A 20260-nucleotide genomic window follows, 5' to 3' on the forward strand; every position below is an offset into this window, starting at 1 on the left:
ATCAAATATTACTAAATATAAACTAAAATAACTAAGTATAACTGAATATAAACTAAATGTATCAACAATAAGAGCAGCTTTGCAAATATGAAATAGTGAAATAGTTACAGTAACTACGTAGGTATATACAATATATATTATGTTGTGATTATTGTGTCCAAACACAATGTCGGTGGAGGTTTCAAACCTTCCATTTTTCACTGCCGACTGACTGGAGCGTCCTCTTCAACTCCCGCGATTTTCTTGTTAGCCGGCCCGCTAACGTTAGCTAGTTAGCTGCACCGTAGAAGTCCGTTTTTCTGCTCCGTCCTCTTTAAGTTTCCGCTGCCACCATGTTTCATTCTGCCCTGTCTCTACCCGACACAGAATGGACGATTAAAGCATATTCCATATTCCAAAATGTACGTGGTGTGTGGTTTACGCCAATTTTGTATTGATCATATCCTTCCCATGTGTAACCACAAACATGTCTTGAGCCACATGTGTTTACCCAAGTGTAACATCACATACTCTGCTGTGAATCAATGTTTATCAATGAATCCCTCTATCTTTATTCTGGGGTACCTTTTTTCTGAAAGGCACAAAACTAATCATGTGATAAGTGCAACATGATAGCTTTAGGAATGACACAAAAAAGAGGAAGCACAAGGGAAAAGACACATTTGGCTGACAACATTACTGTTAGAGCAGAAGTGTCACCACCTGTTACGGAAACACCCTCTGAAAGCACACAGGATGTCTCGCACAGTCACATGTCTCAAGAAACACCAGCAGCACTGACAGCAGAGCGAGAGATGTGAAGGATGCATGGGCGACACTGCATCTTCCTCACCTACTTGGTGGCTGTTGGTAAGATTTAAAATGTTGCTTTTTATTAAGGAGACAGTATTCATCCAGAAAAGTGTAGATTAGGGTTCGTTTTTGTGTGGGGGAAGACAGCAGTTTATTTTAAGACTTAAAATACCTTGAAAATGTTGCTTTATCTTCTTTTTCCGGGAGAAGTTTTTTTTGTTAAATTGTTTTACTTTATAATATATACTTGTATCTGAACTATACAGATTTATTTGATTACATTTCATTTATCATAATATAATTTTCTCAGTTTCTATCCTCAGTTTGATGTAAGGAAACAGTGCTGATTGCAAAAGATTATGAAACCGTAACGGTTACACTACAAACTCAAGCCAGGCCCAATTCAAATCTTTCATTGCAGCTTCATGATGAGACATTTGCAGTGGCGTTTTTATATGTACAAAATTGGTGGGCCACAAACAACTTATATATTTATAAATACCTATAGTCGAGACAGCTCGCTGATCGTCATATACAAAGCGAGAGAGGTTAAGAGAGAGGGGCAGAAAGGGAGCAACAAGCTACATACAGTGGGGCAAAAAAGTATTTAGTCAGCCACCAATTGTGCAAGTTCTCCCATTTAAAAAGATGAGAGAGGCCTGTAATTTTTATCATAGGTATACCTCAACTATGAGAGACAAAATGAGAAAAAAAATCCAGGAAATCACATTGTAGGATTTTTAAAGAATTTATTTTCAAATTATTGTGGAAAATAAGTATTTGGTCAATAACAAAAGTTCATCTCAATACTTTGTTATATACCCTTTGTTGGCAATGACAGAGGTCAAACGTTTTCTGTAAGTCTTCACAAGGTTTTCACACACTGTTGCTGGTATTTTGGCCCATTCCTCCATGCAGATCTCCTCTAAAGCAGTGATGTTTTGGGGCTGTCACTGGGCAACACGGACTTTCAACTCCCTCCAAAGATTTTCTATGGGGTTGAGATCTGGAGACTGGCTAGGCCACTCCAGGACCTTGAAATGCTTCTTACGAAGCCACTCCTTCGTTGTCCTGGCGGTGTGTTTGGGATCATTGTCATGCTGAAAGACCCAGCCACGCTTCATCTTCAGTGCCCTTGCTGATGGAAGGAGGTTTTCACTCAAAATCTCACGATACATGGCACCATTCATTCTTTCCTTTACACGGATCAGTCGTCCTGGTCCCTTTGCAGAAAAACAGCCCCAAAGCATGATGTTTCCACCCCCATGTTTCACAGTAGGTATGGTGTTCTTTGGATGCAACTCTGCATTCTTTCTCCTCCAAACACGACGAGTTGAGTTTTTACCAAAAAGTTCTATTTTGGTTTCATCTGACCATATGACATTCTCCCAATCCTCTTCTGGATCATCCAAATGCCCTCTAGCAAACTTCAGACGGGCCTGGACATGTACTGGCTTAAGCAGGGGGACACGTCTGGAACTGCAGGATTTAAGTCCCTGGCGGCGTAGTGTGTTACTGATGGTAGCCTCTGTTACTTTGGTCCCAGCTCTCTGCAGGTCATTCACTAGGTCCCCCCGTGTGGTTCTGGGATTTTTGCTCACCGTTCTTGTGATCATTTTGACCCCACGGGGTGAGATCTTGCGTGGAGCCCCAGATCGAGGGAGATTAGCAGTGGTCTTGTATGTCTTCCATTTTCTAATAATTGCTCCCACAGTTGATTTCTTCACACCAAGCTGCTTACCTATTGCAGATTCAGTTTTCCCAGCCTGGTGCAGGTCTACAATTTTGTCTCTGGTCTCCTTTGACAGCTCTTTGGTCTTGGCCATAGTGGAGTTTGGAGTATGACTGTTTGAGGTTGTGGTCAGGTGTCTTTTATACTGATAACGAGTTCAAAAAGGTGCCATTAATACAGGTAACGAGTGGAGGACAGAGGAGCCTCTTTAAGAAGAAGTTACAGGTCTGTGAGAGCCAGACATCTTGCTTGTTTGTAGGTGACCAAATACTTATTTTACCGAGGAATTTACCATCTTCACTATCTTTGCTATCTTCACAATAAATAAAATCTTTGTTCAAATGACTCGCGTCCCACGACCACCGACCAATCATAAGCAAGATAAACCACAGCGCGCGCTTTTTTTACCCATCGGTCCCTCTTGGAGTGGAGTGCTCAGTCGTCAGCGAGTGGTTCTTCTGGACAATTTTCGGGATACTTTACAGATACAAGTTTTGAGGTAGGTCTAGTTGCAGCTAATCTGGCAAAAACATTGTATGCTGTATCATTTTAACTTTGCTGAAGTAAAATTATTTGAGCCAAATAAAGTGTATTAACATGCTTAAGCTGATCAGCTTGTTAGGTTGCTAGCTAACCTCAGTGAATTGTGTTAAAGTTAGCCTAGCTAGACCCGTTCTACGTCACCTCGTTCAATGCGAACAGAAGACGTTTGTGAAGGCTGATCTCCACAGCATCCGTCCTGTTACCTGATATTACTGGCGGCTATGTCATTGTGGTCAGATATGAGAGGGATGAAAACGAACACGTAATGAACAAAAACACATCCGTGTGTGGTTTAGGGAGTAGCTGGTAGTGGTGCAACGGATCATCATTGATCCGTGATCCGTTCGGATCAATTATTTCGGTTTCGCATTCATCAACTTTTTAGTAGCTACTAAAAAAGTTTGGAGTTACGAACAAAATCTACAAACGCTGGCGACCGTGTGTAGAGTTAGTTTACAGTAAGCACATATAACGCTTCACTGTTGGAAATGACAGTATTCATATTGCGCTGTGTTATGTACACAAGACGCAGATGCCTTTGAAACACGCGATCTAAAAACGAAAACATATTTTATATGTAGTTGTGGAGATCGTATTGAAACGCAGGAGACGTTCATTAAAGTTGAGCACACGAATGCGTGTCTCGTTTAATCACACAGTCAAAGTTATAACAAAACAAGATGGCGCTGTCCTGTAAACCAACAAGCATGGGGCTCCACGTCATCGTAAACACAGATTAATTAAAGGGACCACGATCCCTTTTTACAGTTGTACTTTTAAGCATAAACCAACGGTCATACTTACAGGCATGAAACAACAGTGTGTAGAACCACACTTAAGAAGGAGGTGAATTATGTATATTACATTCACTACATAGTAACAATTGTTGGCAATTGGCAGGTTTAAGATCCAGATTAGGTTCATGGTTGTGAATTATCTATGTAAATCGACTCTATAGATTACACGTTCATTCTACATGTTGAATGATGATAGCGTAATACAAATATAGGCTATACATACAATGACAAAACTGCCGTGGGCTATATGTTATCCGTATCCTTTGTTAAAATTAATGTTCAATAGTTCTATGCCAATGGGAACAACAGAACGTGCGCATTACATATGGACCAATGCGACACGTTCATTACGGCCGTGGACGATAAACACTCAGTAACGTACGCACACCGACCGGCATGTGCGTGTTTAACACCTTGTTTAACACTGGCGTTACCGCCGCTTAACTTCAATAATGAAGAACAGCTTTTAATTACGACTTGGCCGAGATCTTAACGTGCTGTTCATGCGTTTCCCATGAATAGCCTACTACTATAACTCGGAGCGGAGCAGGATATAATGCGCATGTGCGACGTTGCTAGGCAACGTGTACAAAGGCTGGGGGGGTGGGGGGGCCCCCAGACCCCCCAGACCCCCCAGACCCCCAGACCCCCCTACAACGGTTTAGTTTGTCACCTTTTTCAGCCCTTCTGAGTTTGCAGGTATGTGCCTGGGACATTTGCAACATTAACTCAAACTGTTTTAACCTTAGTTAAAATAACTAAGAAAGAACTCTTAAATGTGGAAATTGTCCAGACCTGAAATATATAAATATAGTACATCACTTCTTAACTATATTGATGAATGCTGTTTAGATCCCTTACCCATCTTTTAAATATAACATTATTTGTAAAAAACTAATGTTATTTTATATTTGTTATTCCTTTTTATATCACTGACTAACTAATTGGCCACCATCATATCTTATTTTATGTTATAACACTTCTACTAATATGGTTTTTCTTTTTCTTTTTACAAAAATGCAGCCACCTATGTTTCTATGGCTTTCAACATTGACGTGGCAAAACCTGTTGTCTATGTTGGGAATCAAAAGGATTACTTTGGATATAAAGTACTTCAATATTCATCCGGCACAGACAAAGGGTGAGTTTATATTTGCTTGGTGGTTCTGTTTTTCAAAGCTTCTGAGAAATGCTCTTGTGGTTTAACACATTGAATGACATTGCAGCCTATGACTTCCTGTTAGAAGAGAACACTTGGTTGCACAGCAAAAGCATTTTTTCTTTAAAACCGTGTTAATGATGTCACCCTGGCCTCTGCTTTGGTTGAATACACCCACAGGATAATAGCTACAGCTCCACTGTGGCTAAACGGATCAGGTGGAATATGCAAACCCCATCAAAACCAAACTATTTGGTGCACCAACCCTCAAGGTTTTTATTTCAATATTAAACATTAAATCATACCAAAACAAAACTGAAAACACACAGTTTCTGACAATGCAGACATTTTCAATTTTCAATGAAAACACAATAGCTGATGAATGTTATGTAATTTCCTTTGAAATACTAATTCATTGCTACTGTTTGCAGATATGTCTCTAACAAACACAACTGTCAAGCACCTTGGCCTGTCGATAGCTAAAGACCCCAAACAATCCCAATTCACAGTAAGAAAATCAATTCATTGAGCAGTGTAAATCAATATGATGAACATGACATTTATTTAATTTCATGTGCTGACCTAGGTTTGCAGTTCAAGTGTGATCCACGAGTGTAATGAGAACCTCTACATGAACAGCGTGTGCTTCAACATCACAGATAATCTTCAGCAAATATCCTCTTTCACGTCGGCTTTCCAAGGTAAAATACTTTTAATGCAAACTTCTCTAACTATTGGGTTATAACACCTTCACCTTCCTGAACTAAAATAATATTCTCATAACTTTTGTCTAAAACAAATGTTCTTCCAATGTTAACTTTTTTTCAGAATGTACAAAAAAGACAGTGGATCTTGTCTTTCTGTTTGATGGATCCGGGAGTATGACCGAAGCAGAATTCAACAAAAATAAAGATTTCATAGTGGATATAATAAACAGCCTTAAGAACTCATCAATCAAGGTTACTGTGCTACAGCTACATTAGGGTGTTAATGGCATTTATTTGTGAAATTTCAAACATATAATGTTGAATAATGTATACTCTTGTCTGCTTTTTTTTTTTTTTAGTTTGCAGCAGTTCAGTTCTCCAGTACTTACAAAGAAGTTTTTAACTTCAATGACTACCAAGCTGGTACTTATCTGGAAAAACTCAAGAGTGAACCCCATATGATGAGTCTCACCAATACACACGCAGCTCTCACATTTGTGATGTAAGTTCAGTTACATACAAACTGTTTTCAGACTCTTAATACCAAATAACAGCTGATGTTGCATGGCTGTCAATATTACGTTTTATTTGTTGAAGTAATACATTTAGTTTTTTTTCTAAAGGCAAGTTTCACATTTGTTTCAGGAAAGACATTTTGAAAAACCCGCAAGCAGGCGCCTCTCGTGATGCAACTAAAGTTGTGGTACTTATCACGGATGGAGATCCCAGTGATAGAGACAAAGGGATTATCAAAATATATGATGATCAAAGCATCATTCGCTTTGTCATTGGGGTAAGTTATAATGTTATAAACAGGTCTATATATATTTATATAAAACTGTAACACCAGGGATAATTTATTTATCATTTATTATTTATACATTTCATCACTATGCAGATGATACAGAACTACTTCTCAGAAAAAATTAAAGTTTAGACATGTTTCATTAGTGCTGTCAATCATCAAAAAATGTGATGTTAATCATAAAAGTACTCTGTCATACCTCAGAAATGTAAAATACTAGTATTTTGCTGTAGTTACCTGTGAGATAAAGCAAATACATGTGTGGGTTTGTAATAAACAAATGCATGACAAACTTGTGAGACAAATCAGAGAGTTGTTTACTTTATTACAACATGATTTCTGAATTATTGGCATCAAGTCAGACAATTTTCCAACACTAAGCTAAACCATTGTCAAAGGTGACATCACAGAGAGCTGCAGTGATTTCCCCTCTGTATAAGGTGTGCCACTACATTGGTGAGCCTATCCGCTATCTCCCGCTCATGTGCAACTTCAAGACCCTGGCTAGCGCATGGTTAGACAATATTCCTTTCCCACACCTTAAGCAAATGAGCATTAATATTGACAGCACTAGTTTTAACCTGCATGGGAACACTAACAAGATTTTGTCTAGTGCGATCTGGAATGATTCAAGTTTTGAGTTCAAGATTGTGCAACTTGATGTTGTTTGTCGCTCTGGTGTAATTCTTAATTTCAAGCAGCTTTTTGGTTTCAGGTCAAAGGTGCTGACCTGGACAAATTCCAAAAGATTGCTTCAGAACCAAAAGAAAAATATGCCTTCAAAATTGAGAACTATGACGGACTCAAAGGTGTACTGGAAAAATTTCAAAAAAAGATCTTTCAAATGGAAGGTGATTTTCATTTGGGTTTTTCCTTACTTTGGTACAATATTGTTTTTAAAATGAAGAGCTAATGATTTTTTTTGTTTAGGCTCCAAAGTGTCTCGAGCTGGAGAACTGACCAATGAAATGTCTCAGAGTGGATTCAGTGCTGTATTCTTCGACGTGAGTAAAGGCAATAAGACAAAATCTAGACGCAATGAAAAAATCAAATTTTTTATCCCAAACTGAAGTCAGCCATCACAGTGCTAGATAACCATTCATTCATAGGTAGGCCTACTGGTCAACAGAAATAGTTTAGATCAATAATTAGATCAATCTCATAAAAAGAGGGTATAATGACAGTATTATAAATGTAGTCTGTTAGCCAATTATAGTAACAAAGTAAAGTAAACATATGAAATATACAGTGAATGGTAATTAAAATAGCTTAACAGCTGACTATGATAGATGTGGCACCCGTCCAGTATTTCATTTCTTTTTGTTCCCTAATTACTACCGTGGCCCCGAAGTTCAAAAACACAAAAACAAAAAACACATTTCACAAAATACAACGTTGCAAAACATTTAATTACAGAATAAATGAGTGTTTGATGTTCAATCCATTTTGTTTTCATTACAGAAAGAAGTTGTTTATGTTAATATGAAATGTAAGAATTACACATCGATTTGTCTTAAAGAAGAGAGTGTAACCATTACTTTCATTTTTCCTTAATGGACGTGATCATGCAGGTTAATCCTCATTAACAAAGTGGCTCTTGGATAGTTCTCCAACACATCGTAGAATTGGCCAGCTAACTAATCAGAGCAGACTGGGCCCTGGTTTCAGACAGAGGGTGAAAAGAGGTGCTGCAGCACAGACAGTATGAGAAAAATAAAGAGCTTTCTGAACATTAAAGCATGAAGACATGTTACAGTAGAGACAATATATACAAAATATGAACCTGAAAACATAATATGTCCTCTTTGAAAACCTAATTTCTGCTGTTATGATATCTTTGATTTTGGGATGTCGCTGACGCTTATTTATTTCTTCTCTGAACCAACCAGCTGCAGTCACAACAGTCTTCATTCTACTTCCAACATAGCTAGTGGTGGTAACACTTCTCCTCTCTGACCTGCATATTTCTGTCAACAGGATAGTTTGATTCTGGGTTCAGTGGGATCAAACACCTGGCGTGGTTTTCTCCAAGAGCGTCGTGGAGAAATAGAAACTCAAATTAAAGATCACCAAATGCTGAATGACTCATACCTTGGTACTGAACATAAAGCTGTTTCTTTCTTTGCAGATGATTCATCTCTCTATTAAGATATTGTTTTATATTGGGATGTTGATGTTCAGGTTTCTTTTTATCTAATGCTTGGAAAAATAATTTGCCTCATTCAGTTATTTCTTTCAGTTTTCAATCTGATGATCTTTGTATTTTAAATGTAGCAATGATGGATTTATAAACTGAGTGCTTTTCAAGACTCAATAGCAGTGGGATTCTGAAAAAGGAAATTATTTTAGAAACACCCTTCTATTAAACCTCTTACATGCAATATTAACCTTTTCAATATGAGTGAACATTAAGTAAATAATGTCATAATGTGTCTGGCTTTGTTGCAGGATACTCTATTTCTGTTGGAAAGAAGAATAATGCTCCTCTATATTTCGCCGGGGCACCAAGATTTAATCACACAGGACAGGTCGTACTTTTCAGACTTTATGGCAAAAACTGGACGGCATCCGAAAGAGTAAACGGGGAACAGGTTGGTAATTATCTTGAGTTGAGTTTGTTTCTAAAATCCGATTTACAATACATATTCCAGACAAAAAAAATGTGTTTATTTCTGGCTAAGTTAAACCTCAATCTACTAGCATTGCCTTTTCGTTATTCCATTATCCATTCTCATGAACCTACTGAAAATGGGAACCTGTGAAAGAGGAAGGTCTATTTTCCAAATGTAAGATAACTTTACTCAGTAAAACCTAAAAAACCCTCACATTTGCATCTGCTCTAAAAATTAAGATGTTTTATTTTTTCAATGTTACTCAGAAAACTTAATAAACATGCTTCTTGGAACAGACAGCTGGGTCCTTATTGTGTCATACTGATTTATTTGATAGAATATATTGAGTGATGCTAAAGGCTGCATGTTGCAAAGGAGGATCTTTCTGCGGTTGCAGAGAGGAAACTAGAGCACTTCCTTGCAGGTGCACCTTGCTTAACATGAAGAAAACTGTGAGAAAGTTATGTCTGTTCAAAGTACAATAAATGTCTTTATCCCAACTTCACTTTTCAGATTGGTTCTTACTTTGGCGCAGAGCTGTGCTCAGTAGATACAGATTCAGACGGAAACACTGATTTCCTGCTGGTGGGAGCTCCACAGTTTTACGAGCCTCAGGAGAAGAAAGAAGGCCAGATCTACATCTACACACTGACTGATGAGGTGGGCTGTGATTAAGATTCACAATCTTAGAGTTTTAATCAAGTGAAATAATGCATTTATTATCTAAATAAGTGAGCGTCTCCATTTCCCTTAGATGCAACTGAAAAGTGAACCAACTGTGACTGCACCCTCCATGGGGAGATTTGGCACCACCATATCCAGTCTTGCAGATCTGAATGGAGATGGACTGCGAGATGTTGCTGTTGGAGCTCCTCTAGAGGATAATTACAGGGGGGTTGTGTACATCTATCTTGGTGACAGAATCAAAGGGATACGCAGCACTTACAGCCAGGTGAGATGGAGAAAACCTGACAAATGATATGTTTTTCTCAGGGTTGAAAAGTTTAACTGGTCTCTCCCTTATTTCCATTGTAAAACTCTTACTAAGTTCCCTAAAAAACCTGTACCCGTAACCTGCCCACCCTGGGCATCTACTCAAACTACTAAACATGCATCATCCTCTCGTATATGCACATTAAGTATGTGCAAACCATTCATCATTTTAATTGTCCAATTTCTATCATTACAGAAAATAATTGGTCATAAAATAAATCCTGGGCTGAGATTCTTTGGACAGTCCATTGATGGGGACATTGACCTTGGAGAGGACCTACTCCCAGATATTGTGCTGGGATCACAGGGCATGGTTGTTGTGTTAAGGTAGGAGTACAACCGCTATCTCATTAACTCTGAATGCCAGAATACGCCTCGGTTCCTCCTCAGTTTCAAAACCAAGAGTTTAGAACACATTGCCTGAAAAATCTATCATGTTAATATTATATTTTTTTTTTAAGGGGCCATATTCTGCTCATCTTCAGCTTCATATTTGTATTTAGTACCTCTACTGTGACATATTTCCATGCTCTAATGTTCAAAAAGCTCTTTATTTTTCTCATACTGCCTGTGCTGCAGCACCTCTTTTCACCCTCTGTCTGAAACCAGAGCCCAGTCTGCTCTGATTGGTCAGCTGGCCAGCTCTGTTGTGATTGGTCAAGCACTCAGGGAATTATTCCCCTAGCCTATTGCCTATGATTGTGTTGGAGCGCTAGCCAATAGAAGCTGGAGTGTTGGGTAGGGATGTGACTATAAAATGTAATAGGGCCTCTTTAAATTATCTGTCAAGAATATACTTGGAAAGATGCCCCTAAAGAAAAGTGTAAGAATATACATAGCAGTGGTGAATTTAAGATACCGTTAAATGAAATCAAAGTAAACAGGCCAACTGTATATCTTTATCTGACCAATGTATTAATCTAAGCATTATAATTACTATAAAACATAGAACGCTCTACTCTGATTTGATGATTTTTATGTGTTTTTTGATGATCTTAAAATGTTAAACGTATGCTTCCTTTGGTTGGAGAAACAATTTGTCGACATGGAAATTAGAGGGTTTTTTTCTGATCTTGGTTAAAGGGCGTCACAACTCCCTTGAAATATTTTTTCTAACCTAAGCTAACAGCATCAACAATAACATCCTAGTTAAATTATAAGAGGACATTTGTTCTAAGGCATCATACATTTTTCTTGCCCAAATAAAAATAATCCAAAATGAGAATGTGAAATTGGATGTACCCATAATAATTGTCATACAAAAAAAATGACAGACCGTGGTATAAGGACACTTATTAATGTCTGAATGAGGAAAGAACTGTCAATCACCTCCTATAATTAATCATGGTACTGGTGTGTTGTTGACAAATCCTTTTAAATGTGTACAGAATTATACCATCGTGCAAAGTCTGACAACCACTTTTTTTTTTTTTTTTTTACAAATGTCTTTCAGGTCCAAGCCTGTCTTTAATGTCATGGCTTCTCTTTATTTTCAACCTAAAGAGATACACACTGACAAAATTGAATGCCTTGGCAACACAGATGGAAATTTGCCAATGGTAACCCTAACAGCCTGCTTTAAAATGGTAGAAACAACAAAAAGTAAAGCAGGTACGAACTTAACCAAATACTGTGATTTATTAAAATATTCTCATTCTTCACACCATGTTAACATTATTTTAATCCCTCTGTTTGCCGTTGCAGTGGAAATGAGCTCCACACTGAACATCTCGTACACGATCGACGTTGATCCCACGAGACAAACGTATCGGGGGTTCTTCAGTCAAACCGACAGGAAAGCTAGAAATCTCACCTCTACCTACGAGCTGAGGGATAAAGACATCTGCTTCAACCACTCCATCTACATGCAGGTAGGGAGAATAAGTAAGGAATAATGTGCAGTGAGACGATGAAGAAGAGGAACAGTGACAGGGTGAGCAGGATCTTGACTCAGCCTGGTGTTCTTTCTTCATTAATGACCGCCTTGTTGCACATTAACCAGCTAATTAGATGTCTACATACTAAATAAATCAACGGCTTGATGCAGAATATTGATATCAAATGGTTTTATTGATAAATAAAATCATATTGCTACCGCTAAGAATAAATAATCCAAAGTTAAACTAATGGCAGCACTGATTGAGTTTTTATTTGCAAGTCTGTCCACATTGTTTTTTCCATTAACCAGTCTCTAAACACTGCTGGAGCCTATACCGTGTTCCCTTAAGTGTTTACGTCCTGTCTGTGTTCATCTGCTGATCCGTTTATCATTCACTACCTCTGCCTTCTACTGTTCATTTCTCTGATGGCCGGCATCCAATCTTTAAACGTCTTTCCTTCTATTGCGTTCTTATACAGTTTAGCCATCTTGAATCCAAAGTTTCCTTCTCTTCAAAAATATAAAAATGAATATTCAAAAGTATTCCGTGGTGTCTTCTTATGGAGAAGACTAACGTTTGTTGTCTACAGCTAATGTTAAATTGAACCTCTATAAATGTCTCCCATACCTCTATGGGCTAGTTACCGTCCTGTTTTCATTTTACCTAAACTCAGACTTTGAGTCTAACAAGGGTTTATATTTTTTGTTGTTTGTTTAAATGAATAAGAGTTGTGGACCATATCCTTTGGGCATTTGTCCAAGGCCTCTTAATTTCAGTCCTTCAAAACTGTCTTTAAGTGATGATTTGTGATGACTTGACTTTAATCAAAATCTGATTATAATTTACAATTGTAAAAACTAAAATCCTCTCCGACCCAACTACCAGTGTAGAAACCTCCTTTCTGTCACATTATCATAAACTTAGTTTGTAAAACTATAATCCCGAGTAATTGTTTTAAATTATTTGTCTGCACTTCAACAATATACAGATGACTCTTGTCTTTTTCTTGCAGAAATGTGTTAAAGACACACTAACACCCATCAGCCTCAAAATAAATTTTTCTCAAGTTGACAGTGAGAACGCGAGGGCCGTCCTGAATGTGGACAGCAAAAGGCAGGCCACTGTTGAGGTATGTGCGGATTCAGCTTTTCTGTGTGCATTTGACGAACTCAGTTGCCAGTACATTTACGTATACAATATAGAAAAGGATCTGACTTATGTACACTACTATGCACACACTGGGATTCGAGGGTGAATTCTATATTAAAGATGTCATGATGTCTTCTGTTATAAAAGATTTGAACAAACTAAAAAAAGTGATGTTTTTTTACCAGATTAGTATGGTGGCCGAAATGTGCAAATGCGCTACCATGGCCCCAAACACTTCCAGTAGGAAAACGCACTATTTAAATCCCCGGGTTACTAAAATGTAGAGGTTGAGTTCGAAAATTCCGCGGGTCGAGTAACGACGCTGAAATAATGCGGGTAGGAAGTGATGAAGCATCTCTTGAACTAACCCCTTTACTCTCCTGGCCTCAAATGAACATGACGGCATTTTAGGCTTGCTTTATTTTTTTCAAGAATGACACAAAGACATATTTCCTTTCGTCACAGGTCCCATTTGAAAAACATTGTAAGAAAAATGACACTTGCGTTGCGGAACTTGAGGTGGATTTCAACTTCACGTATGTATATAAGTCATTTTGAGTGCAGCAAATGTATTAATAACACCATATGACCACATGTAAGCATAACTCTCTTCCTTTAGGACCACAACATTATTGGTGGCAGAAGATAACTTCCTCAACGTGTCTTTAAAACTGTCCAATCATGGTGATGACTCATATTACACCATCCTAACAATGCACTACCCTCAAGGCCTCTCCTTCTCCATGATGGAGATGATTCCTGAAAAGGTAACGTAAAAATGTAACTTCTATATCATATCCCATTCCGTGTTAACTTTACTATATATCCATCTGTTCATCTTCTTGTTAAAAGAGTCTGCATCGGTTGCTTGGGTTAGATGACCCATTTTAAATGAAAGAAATCTAGGTATGTGCTTACTTTTCACATCTGTTTAAGGCTAGCAATGCCAGCTACATTAGCCGCTACTAGTTTGACACTCCAGATCATCCGACTGAACTGTTGCTGGTGAAGTTGGATTGTGGGTAACGTAGGCTCCAGGTTTCTTCAAGGAAATGAATTGAATAAAAGAAGAATGCTTCTGTTTTTTAAACTTTGATGGTGTAGTGCTCTTTAAAAATCCAAATGATCAGCCATTTGACACGTATGAAGACATTGTAAAGAGGTTAAATTTTACGGATCAACAAAATATGAAGGAAAAGTGATCTGTGACTTTTGCATGTGGATTAATAGCCACTGATCTATTTTCAACAGACTTGATAATATAAATATTGGGAACATTGGGCCAACGATTCATGCTGCTGCATGGTTTAAGTGACATGATAAGAGGGATATTTTTGCACATATTATACCAAATGAGCCCTGGCGCCCTTTATTGACAAGCCGCCACTGCTAATAGACAACTTCAAACTATGAGAGCTTGTGCTGTTTCAAGGGGCCCAATAATGCTCATTTTCAGGTTAATTTTCGTATTTTATATACACATATATATATATATATATATATATATATATATATATGTGTGCACCACTTTTCAACCTCTGTCTGAAAGCAGAGCCCACTCTGCTCTGATTGGTTAGCTGACTGTCTCTGTTGTGATTGGTCAGCTGCTGAGCCCCTAAACATATAAATTGCAATGTGTTGGAGCACAAATGTTTCCTAGTAATTTCATAATATTACAAGATAAAGAGTCAAATAGAGGAGAAACTCCCTCTGGAGAGAACTTTTAGCCTTTGCAGACCATTTACATGCACAAAAACAAATGTAAAACACTACAAGATGGGAATACCCCAAAATGAAGAAAGGGGCCTCTTTAAGACTTGCCTGGGTGTATTAAAGTAAATCCATCAAGTCTTTGCAAGCTCAAAGTACTTTTACACAAACCAGGATTCACTCATTTATTTATAGAACGGCAGAGGCTTCCCAACAAGATGGCTCATGCTCACCAGGAGAGACTAACATTCACAAACATTTAAAAGCAATTAAGGTTCCTTATCTTTCCCAAAGACAGATTGACATGTTGATTGCATTGTTCTCCGATTAAGACTTTTGAATAGTAAACAGTATTGAATTCATAAAAAAGCTGGACGTTCTCAGTTAAAATGTTTGTTTGTCTTCCTTTAAACAGTCAACAAGACCAACGCTCCACAGTTGTAATGATCTAGATGGAGTACTCAACAAAACTACATGCGTTGTCAGCCGGCCTGTGTTCCGAAGCAAATCCACTGTGAGTCATACTGCACCCAGACACCCTCACACCAGAGAGGTGTTACCTTCATAAACCATGAACTGTGACCAACTGCCTGGAAGCTTTGACATGCACTGGGAACTTCCTTCATGTAGATGTTTTATCTTTCGCTTTGACTCACATCTACCATGTTTCCTTTCTGTCAAGGCAACATTTAATGCTTCTTTCCGCATCATAAATGAGTATGAGTGGAATGATACCATTTTGATGACCATAACTGGAAAAAGGTAGGGATTCTCTTCAAAAATCAAACACAGAGCAAAACAACACATTTTCTTTGAATGTTCTAGTACCGTTTTGTTTTTCATGTTTAATATTCACATTAAATGCTTTTTTACATTCCTAGTGAAAACTCAGACTCCAACAACAACAATACCCTGACCAAGAGCATCCCAGTACAGTTTGAAATCAAAATGGCAGTAACAGAGTAAGTGGTAATATTTTATTTTGTATCTATAGTTTTGACATATGCCTTGTCTTTTTTATGTTATTTGAATTATAAAATATTATCATTATTTAAGTCAGTAATTTGATTATCCCACAACTATCTACATATTGTGATCATCTTGTATTCTTTTTAGGAAAGAAGATCTCATGAGGTATCTGAAGTTCACAACAGAGGACACTGGACCTAAACAAATAATTGCTTCATACAAGGTGAGACCATAAATCACGCTGCAACATGCAACCATCTAGCCTCAAGGCACAATTCAACCAACCGTTAGCGCAGAACAAGCTGCCATTTTAGACCAGTCAGAAGATTTAGTGGCATCTAGTGGTGCGTTTGCACACCGTGTTTCTGTTTACCTGACAAATTTAAGTCCTAAATATTCACAAGTGTAAATTATTTTAGAGAGACTGGGGACACTTGTCCCCCAAAATGGCCATTTCAAATAGTGGTGGGTACTTACCCACCACTATTTGAAATGGAATTAGCTGCTTCTTGAGATGCTAAACATGGGACTCAGGCTTTAAATGTGCTTGTAGACAATTTTTGCATTTGGACAGTCAACCTAGCGTTTGCCCCCTTGTTTAAACTGTTGCTAAGCGCAGCTAACCACTTTAGCTGCATATTTACCTAACACACAATCTTATTATCTTAGTCTTAGCAAGAAGGCACATTTGATTTCAAAAGATATTCAAATGTTCTTTAAAATGAAACAACGTTCTCTCTCTGTTCGCAGATGGATAATATTGGTTTCAAAGACTTTCCTGTTAATGTGTCAATGTTCTTCCCAACTAAACTGGAATATAACTTGGAATTGACAAATTATCAAGTCATTGTCCGCCAGGTAAGGAACACAACTTATAATGACTTTTACTGCATCAGTTTATAGAAGTATACAACAATTAATGCAATTAACCATTTTTTAAAGAACAAAACTCAGTGCTCAAGGGTAACTGACAAGGATTCGAAAGTAAGTAACACATATTTTCTATCACAATATTCTAACTGAACACATTGTTGAATAACAAATTCCATAATAAAATGAACTGCTGCTGTTTTACAGTACTGCTCGACACAAAAACAGTGCAAAGTGATTTTATGTGACAGTTTCACCCTGGAGAAAGATTCACCCACTGAGATTACATTGATAGGAGATGTACAATTTAGGGATCTCAAAAAATATGCAGCGGTACGTAGCGACTACGCACACCAAATAAACCTTTAAGTGTGTTGAATACACAATATAATTAATTGACATGCTCTTACTTTGCAGAATATTGCTTTTCTTAAACGATATACTGGAGATGCTGCAGAGGTTACATTTACAAGCTTCATACAGGTTGACTATGACAACCAACGATATGTGCTCAGTTCTTACAAAACTATGGTAAGCTGACCACAGTAATGTAATTTCAAAGGTATGGCTTTTCTTACCCAATTGTTGGTTGTAATTAACTAAATACATGTTGTATCACACAGGAGAAGACTGACAACGATCCAACAAAGAAATTGGTACATTCGGTCTACACACCAACAGCCAAAACTATTTTATTTATGAGTCTGTGTCATGATCCTTGTTTCGTATCTGTCATGTCTTTGTGTTGTGTGTTTTATTTTGAAATGTTTTCCCCTCTTGTGTCACTCGTTAAGATTCACTTCCTGTCTGCGTTTCCCTCCTGTGCCTGATTGTGTCATTGTGTTCACCTGTTGCCCTGTTTAGTCCCTGTTTCCCTTTTGTCTGTTGTTCGGTCGTCCCTGGTCTTGTCCATGAACCTGCTTGTTCCTGTCGCCCTTCATGTCTGGAGCTAAGTGTTTTTGTTGTCCTGTGTTCCCCCTGCTTCGTGTTTTCATCAACAGCTTTTGAATAAAGCTCGCTTTTTGTTTGGACCCTTACCTGCTTCCCCTTGATTTACTGCACTTGGGTCCTGTTTCCCCAACCCTGACAGACATTTAGACCGTCATTCAAATAAACGCAAACCCCACTTTGTAAACTTGCATTTTCTCTGCCAACAGATGGAATTTCGAGTTGAGTTTATAATCCCCCCAGATGAAATGCTGATCATTTTAACTGGATGTGGAGTTGGACTCTTGCTTCTGATCATCATCACAGTCATCATGTTTAAGGTGAATTCCCAAATACAGTGTTTCATTCTAAACTACAGTCATACCACATCAAATTTGTGTCAAAGACCAACATCTACCTTAAAATTCAGAGTTGAAATGTTAGAAACTGAAACAAAAAACATTTAAATAATGCTGTACGACTGTACAACAGCCTCCCTTGTGTTTGGTCTAATTGGTTCTTCTTATGTCTCTCATAAGTTGGGTTGTTTTAAGAGGAAAATGCTCAAGGATTACCAGGAACAGGAGGATGAAGCTCTTCAGGCTGCCCCTATTGTGCCCACCAATGGGACATTCAACCAATCAGAGATCGATGATGAATCGGACTACCTGGAAGAGGAAAAAGTGTTTCTCAATGACGTTGAGGTGAGCGGCAGCTCCTCACCCACTGATACAATGGAAGTACTTGAATAATTGTACCTGCACAAAGCCTTCCAGCAGGAGCAGAAGGCTGTTATCATCTCCTTACATGCTTCATCCTCAGTAAAGATAAAGACGTACAAAAAGGTGGTTGGGCTGGGCGGTAGGGTAAAATGAATACAGGGCTTCACCCTATACACAGTTTTGGTTAAATTGATCACAAAACTAAACCAATTGTTTTCAAAACTGAAATGAGCTCAGTTTTATTTATGCAACTTTGAGAATTGGCATGGTGAGCAGTGGTCCTTGGGTTGGTATCCATACAATACAGTACAACAAATTGTAAGGATCAAGTGAGGATCAGATCAATGCCTGAAACTATTAAAATAGATTTTAGCCCCCCTCAGTTTTTTCTTAAACCATCTACGCCATTTATTTTCTCTTTGTGTTAACATGCAGTGTTATGAATACACTTAAATAACATATTATGATTTGTGGCCTTCCATTTTTTGTGTATATATTTTTCTATGAGGTTGTTTTGTAGGTGCAATGTTCACGCAAACTTTTTTCATTGTGCGTTGAGCTTGAACATTTAATATCATTGTCTTCTGTTTGCAATAAAATGTACAATATATGTTCAAGGTAACATCTTCCTCGTACAGTTTTATATTGTCTGGGTTGCTTTATTTAAAGTCTTTTACTGATGTTGTTGTTGTTGATGTACCAATGATTATCTTTTAGTATGATCAACGGATACATCTACGGAAAAAATTAAGAGACCACATTTTTTCTTAAATCTTTATCTCTACATGTACGGCAGCCATTCCAGTGTCTGTTGAATTCCAACACAGAGACATGTTGTCAGTAGTTTATAGAATACAATAAAATAATAATAATTTAACTCAGACTAGGAGTAAATGATAACGCTGAAGTGGTCTCTTGTCTCGATATAAACATGTCAATATGTATTTGCTGTACAATGTATTTTTATGTTTAAAATACGATAAATAAAAGACATCTTTTGGTATCATTTTATTGTGGGTTTTGTACTTTCTAAAACTTTTGAGGTGTCTTCAGTCAAACAGACAGAAAAGCTAGAAATTTCACCTCTACCTTCGAGCTGAGGGTTAAAGACATCTGCTTCAACCACTCCATCTACATGCAGGTATAGGGAATTTTCAAAAGCATATTCCCTTTAAACACTTCTGTGTTTTATATCATCTGCCTGTCTTTTTATCCAGAAAGGTATGGCCATCTGATATACATGCTAGTCTATGTGAAAAGCTAAAATCTTTACCAACAGCATGTCACACCTTTTGTTTCACATCACAACTCAAGACTCCTGAACTACAACTGAGCTTCATCATCCAAATTCAAACAGTGCGTTGCCATTTTAAATCAGTAGTTGTCTAGATGCAATAACTGCACAAAACACAGTATGCCTTAAATAATCAAATTAAAGACTAAATGGCTCCTAATATATGAGCCTTACTTGTGAGTGACCACTAACCTTAATACAGAAATTTCTCAAGGATTACATTTCTATTGTAATATCTCCATTTATATTACAGCATAAGTAATACTTGTGACATGTCTCCAGGCTTTAATGTTCAAAAGTTCACCCTCTGTCTGAAACCAGAGCCCAGTCTGCTCTGATTGGGTAACTGGCAGGCTCTGTTGTGATTCGTCAACCGTTTAGAGATGTACCGCCCCTAAAAATCACGTACAGTGTGTGGGAGCGCTAGCCAATAGAAGCACAAGTGTTACCTACTGATGTCACCATTAGAATCAGATTAAGACTCAGAATTCCTTTATAATACTATGTTACGGTAATAAACAAAGGATTCAAATGGAGGGGTCTCAGGCGTTTTTTCTAGGAAACAGTGTCAGTTTATCGGATTCAAATTTTCTTTTTCA

General features: G+C 37.8%; 1 protein-coding gene across 1 annotated transcript; it reads left to right on the plus strand.

Annotated features, from left to right (window-relative positions):
- Window positions 1-732: 732 nt before the first annotated feature.
- Window positions 733-19373, plus strand: zmp:0000001082 (integrin alpha-D). Its single transcript, XM_063884329.1, has 31 exons — window positions 733-849; window positions 4888-5005; window positions 5204-5295; window positions 5455-5531; window positions 5610-5724; window positions 5852-5982; window positions 6090-6232; window positions 6376-6523; window positions 7251-7386; window positions 7466-7539; window positions 8513-8630; window positions 8984-9126; window positions 9661-9807; window positions 9902-10099; window positions 10337-10467; window positions 11594-11751; window positions 11845-12011; window positions 13033-13149; window positions 13635-13705; window positions 13789-13936; window positions 15295-15393; window positions 15562-15641; window positions 15761-15841; window positions 15996-16071; window positions 16599-16706; window positions 16791-16832; window positions 16926-17051; window positions 17136-17249; window positions 17342-17374; window positions 17876-17986; window positions 18185-19373. The coding sequence occupies exons 1-31, from the start codon at window positions 804-806 to the stop codon at window positions 18395-18397; spliced, it is 3561 nt and encodes a 1186-aa protein (XP_063740399.1). The 5' UTR covers window positions 733-803; the 3' UTR covers window positions 18398-19373.
- The last annotated feature ends 887 nt before the right edge of the window (window positions 19374-20260 follow it).

This window comes from Eleginops maclovinus, chromosome 5 (genome assembly GCF_036324505.1).
Source record: "Eleginops maclovinus isolate JMC-PN-2008 ecotype Puerto Natales chromosome 5, JC_Emac_rtc_rv5, whole genome shotgun sequence".
In the NCBI taxonomy this organism is placed as follows: domain Eukaryota; kingdom Metazoa; phylum Chordata; class Actinopteri; order Perciformes; family Eleginopidae; genus Eleginops; species Eleginops maclovinus.